Source organism: Natator depressus, chromosome 1 (genome assembly GCF_965152275.1).
Source record: "Natator depressus isolate rNatDep1 chromosome 1, rNatDep2.hap1, whole genome shotgun sequence".
NCBI lineage: Eukaryota > Metazoa > Chordata > Testudines > Cheloniidae > Natator > Natator depressus.
Genome location: NC_134234.1, coordinates 202,026,554 through 202,039,035, shown reverse-complemented (window position 1 = coordinate 202,039,035; position 12,482 = coordinate 202,026,554). Strand labels below are relative to the sequence as shown.

Sequence of the window (12,482 nt, the reverse complement as noted above, 5' to 3'; positions counted from 1 at the left end):
TTTCCGCATAAGAGTGTTGCTTTTTTAAGACTTCTGAAAGCAGGCGCCACACCTCTCACCCCTCTCAGATTTTAGATGGCACTTCAGATTCTGAAACCTTGGGTCAATTGTTGTAGCTATCTTTAGAAATCTCACATTGGTACCTTCTTTGCGTTTTGTAAAATCTGCAGTGAAAATGTTCTTAAAATGAACAACATGTGTTGAGTCATCATCCCAGATTGCTATAATATGAAATACATGGCAGAATGTGAGTAAAACAGAGCAGGAAACATGCAATTCTCCCCCAAGGAGTTCAGTCACAAATTTAATTTACACATTGTTTTTTTAACGAGAGTCATCAGCAGGGAAGCATGTCCCCTGGAAAGGCTGCCAAAGAATGAAGGGCATAGGAATGTTTATCATATCTGGCACGTAAATACCTTGTAATGCCTGCTACAAAAGTGCCCTGTGAACACCTGTTTTCACTTGCAGGTGACATTGTAAATAAGAAGACGGCAGCAGTATCTCCCGCAAATGCAAATAAATTTGTTTGTCTTAGCGATTGGCTGAACAAGAAGTAGGATTGAGTGGACTTATAGGCTCTAAAGTTTTACATTGTTTTGTTTTTGAATGCAGTTCCGTAACAAAAAAAAAAATCTACATTTGTAAGTTGCGCTTTCATGATAAAGAGATTGCTCTACAGTATGAGGTGAATTGAAAAATACTATTTCTTTTGTTTATCCTTTTTACAATGCAAATATTTGTAATGTGACAGGGTCGGGCCAGATGGCTACAGGAGAGTGATAGAAGACATATATTAGCCCCAGGTTGAGTAGGTCCCCTTTCCCTGGGTAAGGCAACAGGGAAGGTTCCAGAACAATCAGGAACTTTCTGGAAACAATTAAGACAGACAGGCTGATTAGAACACCTGCAGCCAATCAAGAAGCTGCTAGAATCAATTAAGGCTGGCTAATCAGTGCACCTGAGTTTAAAAAGGACCTCACTTCAGTTTGTGGCATGCATGTGAGGAGCTGGGAGCAATAGGCACTAGGAGCAGAGAGTGAGAATGTGTACTGCTGGAGGACTGAGGAGTACAAGCATTATCAGACACCAAGAGGAAGGTCCTAGGGTGAGGATAAAGAAAGTGTTGGGAGGAGGCCATGGGGAAGTAGCCCAGGGAGTTGTAGCTGTCGCACAGCTCTTCCAGGAGGCACGCTAGACAGCTGCATTCCACAGGGTCCTGGGCTGAAACCCAGAGTAGAGGGTGGGCCCAGGTTCCCCCCAAACCTCCCAACTCCTGGGCAGACACAGGAGGAGTTGACCTGGACTGTGGGTTCATGAAAACGGCCAAACTGAGGGCTGCCATGAATCTCCGAGGCGAGCAAATCCTCCAATAAGCACAAGACTCACCAAGGTAGAGGAGGAACTTTGTCACAGTAATAAAAATAATAATATAAAGTGATCACTGTACACTTTGTACTCTGTGTTGTAATTTAAATCAATATATTGAAAAATGTAGAAAAACATCCAAAAATGGTTAATAAATTTCAATGGGTATTCTATTGTGTAACAGTACGATTAAAACTGCGATTAATCACGATTACTTTTTTTAATCACGATTAATTTTTTTTTATTTAATTGCGTGAGTTAACAGCGATTAGTCGACAGCCCTAATTATTATCTATATTGTGGGAGGCCTCGCTGCCCCAATCAAGGATCATTGTGTTGGGTGCTGTATGCACTCATCATGAAAAGACAGACCCTGCCCCAAAGAGCTTACAATCACATGAAAAGGTGTAAGGGGCTAGAGCAGAGCTCATGATGATCCCCAGGCCATGATAGCTAAGAGAAGGTTTCTTTTTAAATTATGTGAGCATGTTATAATCCAGCCAGCAATTTACGGTTCTAGAAAATAAAACACTTGATTTTAAATTTGAGTCATTTAAGAACATTAAACACAACATTCACTTTAGAACTTTTTTTTGTTTCTTTTCTCAAAACACTAGCACTTTATTTTTTATATGTTATTTATATAAAGCTCTGGAATCCTCTGCAACTAGGAACCTTTGACAAATTCTCCTTCTGTCTCTAACAGCACTCAGAAATATACAGGTGCTAAAAGGTGAGAGATCAGTTCGTCCCCCAGACAGCTGGGCAGAGCCAGATGTGCTAGAGAGCTCTGTCACAGCAAACGCCGCCGGGGGCTGACAGCATGGCACTACACAGGTGGCAAAGGCAAACCCGGGAAGCCTGCCCCAAGCAAAACGTGAGACAAAAAGACCACGAGGGAAAGGCAAAAAACAGTATCTGAACTATTCAACACTTATCAATTAAACTCTCTTTACCATGAGGGCGGGACCCACATTTAATTGTGGAGGGAGGTGAGAGAGACTGGCTCTAACAATAACACCTTGTGATTGTACCGAGGTCTCCATCTGAGTATCTCATTGCACTGTACAAACATTCATTCAGTCTCACAACAATGCTGTCAGGTAGGTAGGTATTAATTCCATTTTACAGATGGGCGAGGAGGCAGCATAGAGGAGTCAAGTGATGAACAGAAGGCCTCACAGCGAGTAGGTGGCAGAGTAAGGTCTCCTGATTGCTAGTCCCCTGCTCTTACCACTAGACCACTCTGCATTTTGGCCTATGAGCCATAGGACTAGTGACAAACAGTGGGGCAGTATCTAGTCTGGTTTGTTTTGGGGATCTGGATGGCAGTGGCTCCAAGACAGGCAGCTCAAGCTGTAGAAAGCAAATTGCAATGGCTGGGCATCAAGAAACCCTCTAGTTTTGTCCTCTTACTGCTCTCAGTTTGACTCTTCTCTTCCATACTGCACGTGCCACATGTCTCACGTTCAAGGTCACAGCATCTACTGAAAGGTCAGGAAGAACAACTACAGACAACAAGAAGGGCCAGGTAGTAAAACAAGATTGGGATAGCAGGTTCTCCCTGCCTCAGTCCAGGCAGAGCACGGGGTTCTCCAGGAAGACGGCGAGCTTGCCTGCCACTAGGTCCAGGTCGCTGGTGTTGGCATACTTGAGCAGGTTGGTGCCCCTGACGAAGTAATGCTTCAGGAAGTGCTGGCTCACGCACTTGTGCAGCTTCTGCACCATGCGCAGGAAGCCTTCCCGGAAGCAGAGCCAGTCCTTGGTGCGCGGGTACTTCTCACATGTCCAGAACAGCACCATCTGCAAGAGGCAGATGGGAGGGAAGGAGGAAGGAGAGATGTTACAGGGATGCTGCCAAAGATTCACACAATTAGCGAAGGTAATTTTTCTGCTGATGAAAAGTGCTGGAGTGACTGCCCTGAAGACTGAAGGCAATGGCAACGCAAGCGTCTCCTGCCACTTTACCTCCCCCCGACACAGAGGGATCATGCTAAGTCAATCCTAGCCCTCCTCTCTAATTACCATACCAACAAGGATACTAGTGGTTCACCGGGGGCTGGGGAGTGAGACCCACCAAATTCATTTCAGAGAGGCCACCAAACAGCCATCCATTGGGAACAATTTTCAGTCACTACTGACCTCGGCAGGCTTGGAACCAGTGACCACCACCAGCATTCACTGTGTGACCCTGGACAAGTCACTTCCCCTTTCTGTGCTTGTTTCCTACCTCCGTACTTACCTTGCTATCTCAGAGATGGTTCCGAGCATGACCAGGTAAAAACTTTGAGCTCCTCAGACAGAAGTCTCAGTAGAAATGCAAAGTGGGTTAGGTTGTAGCAGGCAAAGTAGAGTATAATATAGGATATTGGTCAAGAAATAGTGTGTGATCATGCAGTTGAAAGCTGTACTGTAATGCATATGGGGACTTAAGGTAGCCATGGGCAGCCTTATCTCTGAGACTGCCTGACTTGTGTGTGTTTACCTGTAACTGTGCAATCATAATGTTCTTTTAACAAATCTTTTTGTATGGAATGTAGACAAACAACAATTCTCACACCATGTAAGGAAAATAGATTAATGTGATGAGGGTCGTTACCTTTGGTGTTTGCTAGGGGGCACTATAGCCACTTAGGCCAATTATTGTATTGTAATTGTTGCTACAGGCCTCCCGCAGGAAAGACACTGTGGCTGCTGCTCTCTCCTGATGACAGTATATTCCCCTGCCCCGCTCAGACTTCACCACTCTTGCCTGCTATACACACCTGTAGGTGATAGGTCGTCAGGACTGGCTTATTTCCTGTACACCAGACATCCTCCTTCATTTGTCTCATGACCCGGAAGCACTTCAGGCGGCAGCCACCGTCCTCGTCAAGGCCCTCTATCAGCATGCGCTCAGCTCGGGAGAAGCCCAGCTGCCAGTGGTAATTGGAGCGGGCCAGGAGATTAAAGCCAAATGACTGCAGAAGAAAGGGGGAGAAGCTACAGAAGGGGAGATACAAACTTATCTTCAGAGCAGCATGAAGGGAGGATAAGGGAAGGATCCACTGCACCTGCCTTTTACCGCTTGAGATCAGGTTGTGCATTATGGACTGAGTTACAAGGGACAGCAAGTTTGGGTTTCCTAATTCCCAGTGGACGTCTGTCCACATCAAACCAGGCCAGTTCCTCACACGTGGATATTACTCACTCCAGAGAGACCCAGCTCCAAAGCAGAAGGGGGAGCTGCAAGCAGTGCTGCACTGGCAGAACTGTCTGGGGATGTGGTAATGGAACAGCAGGGCCCACTGCACATCAGGATGAAGAGGCAATTGAGTTACATGGGAAATCCCTGTACTAGAACAGCAGGAATCAACCAACATTGTTCACTATGTCAGGATCGAGGTGGCCAGAGCTCTGCCAGGGGTGTAAGACCGGACTCACCATGTACAGGGCAGGACAAGATGGAGGGCCATGTGCAGAGAGGGGTGTGTGGGGGACAGTAAGAGGCAGAGTGAGAAGACCAGAACAACAAGGATGGTGCTGGTAAGGACTGAGTGGCATTCGCAGAGTTGAGGGAGAGGCGTGGGGAGTCTTGCTCAACATCTGTCTATACAGTTCCATACATTATCAAACCTGCACAGGATTCACAAACGCTAATATTAAGAAACCTAGTACACTTAAAAACATCTGAATACTTAGAAATGCTTATACTAAAGACAGTAGCCCTTCTGGGCATTTAAGAAGCATGACTCTTTCTCAAGCTCTTTCTAGGTCTGATTTCAGGCCAGGAAGATCATTTTAGATGGATACAGAACAGGGAGACCTGAAACCTTAAAACTGACCCCCCTAGAAAGAGAATGATGCCACTAATTGGAAATCCAGTACTGGCTGCTTGGCACTCCTCCTCCTCTGGGGAGCAATATCTGCAGACTATGGAAGTCAACAGAGCTCTCAGTGCCTGATGGAAAATGGTCTCTTCCTCCCCATAAAGGGCCTGGTTCTCCCATCTTGCACCTTGTGTTATTATTTACATCTGTGCCAAATGAGTGACAAGTGGGTAGAAAATGCTGCTGTTCTGATTTGGGTCAAGCCACACTGACAACAGTGTGCCTCAACTTTTGTGCTTCTCAGAAGCATTTAACGCTGATATCTTCTGAGAGTTCCAGCAGGTTTCCCAGCTCTCAGCTGGGAGAGGTTTTCGACAATATGGTAAGACCTTTCACAGCGTTACTGGCCCTTTAAGTCCCCCTCTTGTGCCAACCTGCTTTGTACCTTGATGCACTGTACTTTCTCCTGGGAAGGCCAGCGCTTGAAGCAGCGGGGCCACCGGGCTCTCTCAGGCCAGCAGGTTGGGATTTCCACAGTAGGGACCAGCTCCACCTCTACCTGGGAGTCTGGTGTCTCCACAGCAACACGGACCACTGAGCTGAAACTCTCCAGAATGCTGACTTTACCTGGGAAGGAAAGACGGGAGGAGATGATAAAGACAGGGCTGACCTTATGCATAGGTCAAGCAAGAGGCCGTTTGGGGCTATGTATCCCTTGCAAACCCTGCCCCTCATGGACCTGCTTCCACTCTCACTTTCCAGCAGTGGGACCAAAGAAAACAACTCACCACCTGGATCCCCCCCGGGGCACCAGGACAAGAGGAGGAGGGGGCAGCAACTCAACATCTTGTTTCCCCCTCAGCCTCGACCCTTTGTGTGGGGCCAAGCACATCACAAGACCAGCCCAAGATAAAGAGGAGCAGAATTGCTGCAACCTAAATGTCTTCAACAACCCACTGGCACAAGAGGCAGCAAGGGAGTTCAGTGAGTCTGAGTGGAGAAGAGTCTCGATTGAGCCCTCAGCTTCAAAGATCCCCTCCTCTTTAGGGGAAGTCCAGATCCATGAAACTCTGCTGTGAGGCGTATCTCTGCCCCTAGTGGTTATTAAGGCTATTGGGAGAGTTAGGCATACTCTGGTCTGGCTGGGAACTCACAGGGAAGCCAACTCCTGTGGACAGTCTGACCAGTCTGAAGTGACGATGGCAAACTGAGGCACTGCAAAGCCTCCAAATCTGCTACTGCGTGGCAAAGAGGCAACAGTGAAATCAGGCAAGTGTTCAGGTAACTTAAGCTGTCTTTGACAGAGTTTGTCCTATTTGAAACCAGTTAATCACACTGTCCTCCTTCAGTCCCTTTCTTCTCCCATCTGTTGTGTTCCAGAGGAGTCAGCACCATATGCCCAGACATCTTTGATCCAAACAGTTTTGGAGCTGTTGCTTTAAAGATTGCTAGGTTTTCACCCTGACCCCTTGCCTTCCACATAAGTAAAATATCTGAGGCAAGAAACCAAAACATTTGACTTTCTGCCAAGCCATAGCATCTGCTTGGTGGTGGGATTTTTTTTTCTCACCACTCCATCTCCCTCAATAGTAATAAATATTTGCTACAGGAATGAGTTGCTAAATGAATTGGTTGAACACTGAGTTTGATGTTAACCGGTCTCTCCAGGATCTTGCAAGACCAAAATTCAGTTACATTTGGGTAGGGAATGTGGAATCTGTGCGTTTGCAATGCCAGGATGCAGTGTCATCCCACTGAAAGGAAAAGTTGTCCTTAGAAGAGAGGCATCATGGTCTGAGGTCGGCCTTGGACAAGATACAACCGATGTGCCTCAGTTTCCCCAGCAAAAGAATGGAGATAATCATACTTACTCACACCAGAGGGTGTGGGTTTAATAAGTTGAAGCCAGTAAAGTGCTTCAAAGACGACAACTGGTAAGTATGATTATTACTATTATTAAGGTGGCCACACATAAGCTAGCAGTTAGAGATGTCTGCAGCCACAGCTCTAAAGGAGTATTTAAAACACAGCACAAAGCACATCACATCTGCAATCAATTCTTCAATTTCTTTCGTATGGAAGGCTGGGATGTAAACACATATTTTGGAGCTGCCTATGAGAGGTAGCAGCAATGTTGCTAAAGTGACCTTGGGTGACATTACCTCGAAGCACGATGGGGTGGGAGCAGCCTGGGCATAGCTAATATTGGTCTAAAGTCTGAATAAAGATAAAGGGTTTTCCACAAGGAGAAGATCTGCCACCCAGTCACTCAACTCTACAAGCTGGCAAGCTATGAAAGCCTGGGGCTTCTCTAGGGGAATACTCACCTCCAAGCAGTGGTGCCTGCAGCCGAACGCACATTACACACGGTGCAAGCCACTGGCAGGGGTGGCAAGTTGTCAGCGTTGGGCCCTTCCCAGGGCAGGAACAGTGCTGGCTGCCCCACCGCCCACTCAGGTTTGACCCCACCGGCCCTGCATCATGATGGGAGGGCAGCAGTGCCAAAACAGAGTGAGCGGCATTGCAACATGGTGTACGGGAGTTGTAGCACTATTCAGATTTGGCACCACAACCCCTGCATCCAAACCCGAGCGGCACGGCAACCCCCATGCACCAGGTCGCAATGATACTCACTCAATTTTGGCCCTGCCGCTCTCTCGCCCCTGCCATAATTGAGCGGTCGTGGGGCCAAACCTGAAGGGGCAGCGCGGCAGCCAGCACTGCTCCTGCTTACCACTGCCATGGGGCTGGCTCCTGCACTAGGCTCCCTACCCAGCCTCACCCCACAGCAGCCCAGGTCCCCTCTGCTCTGCCCACAGGATACACTCAGTGACAGCCTCGAGAGCTGGCTGGGAGCGGGCAGCAGGGAGTCTTGGGGCGTACCATGTCAAAAATACCTGACGGTGCCCCTGGCTCCCAGTACCATTCCCAGTCCTCTCTCCGTTCACTGTCCTAACCTTCATCCACACCAGAGAGTGTCTTTCTGGTTGGTCTAGGCCCACAAAGGAATGGACTTAAACACCAGCTGGTCATGGACACAGGTTTCAACCTCAGCTGCCTTCATTTAAAGACATTTGTAGGCAAAGAGGTACCAGTGCTTGCCCTCTGCAGAGGGCACAAGGACACCCCATGGAAGCTCTGCAGCTTGGCCTGGAGAAGCCTAGAAGGCCTATCGGACCCACATAATTTCTGGCCCAGCAGAAAAGCAGGTTATTTTCTGAAAATTTAGGCCAAAGAAAATGTTGGTTGATTTTTTTGGGGTGGTGCTGAGGGAGGACGGGGTCCAAATTCATAACAGAATCCAAACATCCCTGAGCACTGAGAGCTTGTAATCTGAACCTGGGTCGAGAGGTCTTACTTGTGCAAATGGACCTCATCTTCATCAAGGTGTCTCCTCAACTCTGGCGTGTGTGAGCCAATCTCTGTTCACAAGGAGTGAGGCAAGTGGCCAAACACCCGCTAGGGGTAGTGATCACAGTCCCATCAGAGGACTGCACTTGAGAGGCAGACTCATTTCACACCTTTCCCGCTCAACTCACTGGAGAGGTTACAGGAGGTAATTGACTTCTCCATCAACTCCCTGAAGATGGCAAGGACCTTGGCTGGAACGAGATCACCTTCGATGTTCACCTCTGTCTCATGCCACTGCTGCAGACTCTTTGAGAACTGCTCCACCTCCAGCCACTGCTGCAGCTCCTCTGGGTCCCGTACTGGGGAAAGGAGCTTTGCTCCATGCACGGTGTAATACCGCCAGTGCCGTACCTGGCGCTCCCGGTACCCTGTCAGGCCGCGCAGTGGGACTGTGATGAGAAAGTGGCTGGGCGCTAAGACCTAGAAGAGTTCAGAGAGATTGAGAGAGGAAATGAGGGCAGATTTACAACCTGGATTCGGGATACATGGTCACAACAGGTAGAATCACTGGGGCTTCTCAGCAAAAGGGAAAGTCACGCTGGAATGGAAGCAGCTCTGTGCAGATAGGTCCTACTCCAGGCCTATCTGGCTAGGACGCGGTCTTAGAATAAGGCTGGAGGCTAGAATGTGTCAGCCATGTGCTATTTAGGTTCACAAAACAAGAAAACTGTCATTAGAAGGAAGCTGAAGTGACCATCACAGGCAATGCTACCAACGTCAAATTGGAACACCATTGGCTGATTTGTTACCTCTCCCTCCACCTTCCCCTCCTTACCCTTCGTTGGATCCATAATCTTCCATGGTTAGCTCTGCAATTGCAAAAGATGCAGTTACAGAGAGAGATGCTAGGACGGAAGGCAAGATATGTGTAAATTATTGCCTGAGTATTCTTTCTAGAGATGGCCCGAGAGATTGCTAGTAGTAGTAATAATGTCAATGCTCACTTCTCTAGCCCCTTTCACCCAAGAATCCAAAAGTCCCTTAAAGACATTAGTAAAATAAGCCTTTTACAGCCTGCTTTGTAGTGGGGAAATACTGTCCCCATCTCACAGATGGGGAAGCTGAAACAGAGAAAAGTGAAGTGACTTTCCCAAGGCCACACAGTGAGTCAGTGGCAGAGCCAGGAAGAGAATCCAGTAGTCTGGTCACCTATGTCACATGGAATTGTTTCTGCTCTTTGATTTGGTGACAGAAACTTTTAAAACATGAATGTAATAAACAAGGTGATAAATAACAAATAGCCACTAGTCTTGTTTGCATATCAATACGGTCTTCATATGAAGAACAGCCATTCTCCAATAAAAAACTCTTTGTGAATAGTGAATTAGCAGGGGAATGAACATAGTCAAACCTATTAGCTACTCAGAATTTGAACAAATGTTTCCTAACGCTGTTTTTGGAGATTTTAAACCATCTCAGCTCTCTCGGTCCAAACAACGTGGCTAAAATATCCAGACGTTTACCACTCTGAAGCTTTTCAGCTTTGCTTATCACTAATCATAACTCACCCTGACATTATTAGAGGAAAACCTACGAGAGAAACAGAATCTAAACTGACAGCAATTGCTGGAAGGTGGTTACCCCAAGGTAAACAAAACACTACGCCATTCTCCAGTAATGGTCCAAAGCACTGTAGTAACACTTTTGGTAGCTCCACTCACTTAGGGTATTGCTACTGAACACGGTAGGATTTTTTTTAAAACCGAGACTACCAGCAGGAAGCATAGAAATGGCAAATGCAACAGCGGAAACCTTTGCTTAGTCAAATCCAGTTCACCGTTTATATAAGGGCAGGAGGAGGAAAGAGGACAGTCACCACAGGAAATTTCAGAACAAAATGGACCCCACAAGAAATTTTTTTTTGTTTCTGGGTGTTGAGAAATAAGCAAAGCCAATCTAGGAGCTACATGCTACACTCATTAAGAACAGAATACAGCAGTTTTCATAGGACGACTGGCTTATTTTACAGTGCATCTCCTTAAAATCACATCTGCACAGAAAAAATCGTGCAGGACAGAATCCATTTTCCCCCCAGCCTTTTCCTGTTCTAAGATGTCTGCTTTTACCTGCTCACCCTGATTGTAATGTAATTGTTCGGATGTAACCTGGGAACCACAAACGCTCCCCTCCTAGTGAATTACTGGTGATCCACAGGCTAAGAAACGCTAGTCCAGTGATCCGAGCCAGATCCCAGGCCCTAATGTGAACTCAGCCATTGCTTAAGCCTTGCTCAGACTGAGATTCACTTGTCACTTCGAATTACTCTTAAAGTGTTGTAAGGCCTCTCTCACTCATGATGACTGATTCTCCTGCAGTGTGTTTCAAGGAGATATTTTAAAATCTCACTTCTTCAAGCTGTCCTGGCTTGGGAGAGAATCTCTGTGTGCATGGCCTCGGGGCAGGGCTGCTTTGTGCCACATGATCACTCCTGCCTCAAACATTGGGCTTAAAACAACAGCAGGGCCTCAGTGAATGAAACATCATTGAATCTGTGCTGGGTAATGTCATACATGAATCTTACTTTTCAGAAGGCTGGAGATGCAGTGAGCAAGCCCCAGTGTATTGAACAACCACATTGCCATTCCCCAACTTTCAAAAATCATGAGTCGAGCCATAAGAGATCATGAGATTTAAACAAAATAGTAATGATCTGGGGGGTCTTTATATTCACCTTCTGGTTTCTGAGCCCCGGGGGCTGCACTCAAGTCGTGCTTTCAAGCTTTTCTCTGCAACCGTGAGCACTAGAAATGTACTTTTTTGTTTTTCAAATGAAACCTGAGATTCTCATGGAATCACAAGACTCCTGCAGATGGGGCTTTAGCAGAAAACACCAAATATCAAAAGACTCCAGACAGAATCACGAGAGTTAGCAATAACGGAAGAGGTGCATTCACACTGCAGCCCATTGGCTAAATAGGACTCACACCCACCTTTGTCTTTCATATGGACATTCTGTACCTGCTGAATTTACTACAAGCCCCAGCATGCCATGTACCACTTTTATCTGAGCAATGCCACTGGGAGCAAACTAGAGCAATCTGTGCTGGCACCTGTAGTCTGCTGCCCATTCTCCTGTATTAAAAACAGTTGGTACAGTTATGCAAATTAGGTGCAGCCCAGCCCTTGGGCTCCTGGCCATATACAAAGCATTCCTTAGATGGGTACCTCAGTATAGCAAGAAGGAAGCAGTAAGTTAGAAACAAGAGTCCTGTGCTCCGAGCTCCCTTGCAAGGAGGCTGGGAAGGTCAGAGGGGAGATTAGTTATGTGGAGAAGAGGAATGGATGAGGATGAAGCAGGCATGGGGGCAACTGTTTGGAGGAGTCTGTGTGAGGTATTTGTACCTGGACAGATGGGTGAAATGGGCGTTTCCCCCGAAGCAGAGCGGACCACTTGGCCAGTAAAGCTAGCTGATCCTGAGAGAAGCAGAGAGGAAAATAAGAAGTATACATGGAGAGAAAGCACGTGCCATACAGTTAGTTCTTGCGGCATTTTGGAGTTTCTGCCGAGCCTAATAATAAAGAAAAGGTTGCACAGCTATTGTCCACAGAGAAAATACACTATAGGCCTTATCAGTGCTGGTGGAAAGTGCTACAGCTCTGGAGAGGGAGCTAAGCTGCCCAGCTCTGCCTCACCAACACCCCTCAAACTGTCCCATCTGCCCCGGATTGACCACCCCTACTGCAGGAGGGGAGTCCCATCTCTACAGCTTGTTTAATCTGTAGGGTCTGTGTTGAGGCCACCAACATGGTGTCAACTGTGTGATGGTGGTTTTGCAATCTGGAATCTCTCCGCCAGGAACTGAATTGAGACCCCTAAACTCCTTTTGTACAGGCAATAATATTTGAATCAGTGACCTATATGTGAAAGGCTTGAGACCTGATTAAATCTCTCCC

General features: G+C 47.1%; 1 protein-coding gene across 1 annotated transcript in view; it reads right to left on the bottom strand.

The window, feature by feature from the left end:
* Positions 1-2,686: 2,686 nt before the first annotated feature.
* MAB21L3 (mab-21 like 3) overlaps positions 2,687-12,482 on the bottom strand; it is a 30,108-nt gene continuing 20,312 nt past the window's right edge. Inside the window, exons 4-7 of the mRNA XM_074947532.1 lie at positions 8,717-9,008; positions 5,623-5,804; positions 4,134-4,328; positions 2,687-3,171 (exon numbers count right to left, since the gene is read on the bottom strand). Coding sequence (XP_074803633.1) covers positions 2,938-3,171; positions 4,134-4,328; positions 5,623-5,804; positions 8,717-9,008 — 903 coding nt within the window. The 3' untranslated portion in view covers positions 2,687-2,937. The remainder of the gene's footprint in view (positions 3,172-4,133; positions 4,329-5,622; positions 5,805-8,716; positions 9,009-12,482) is intronic.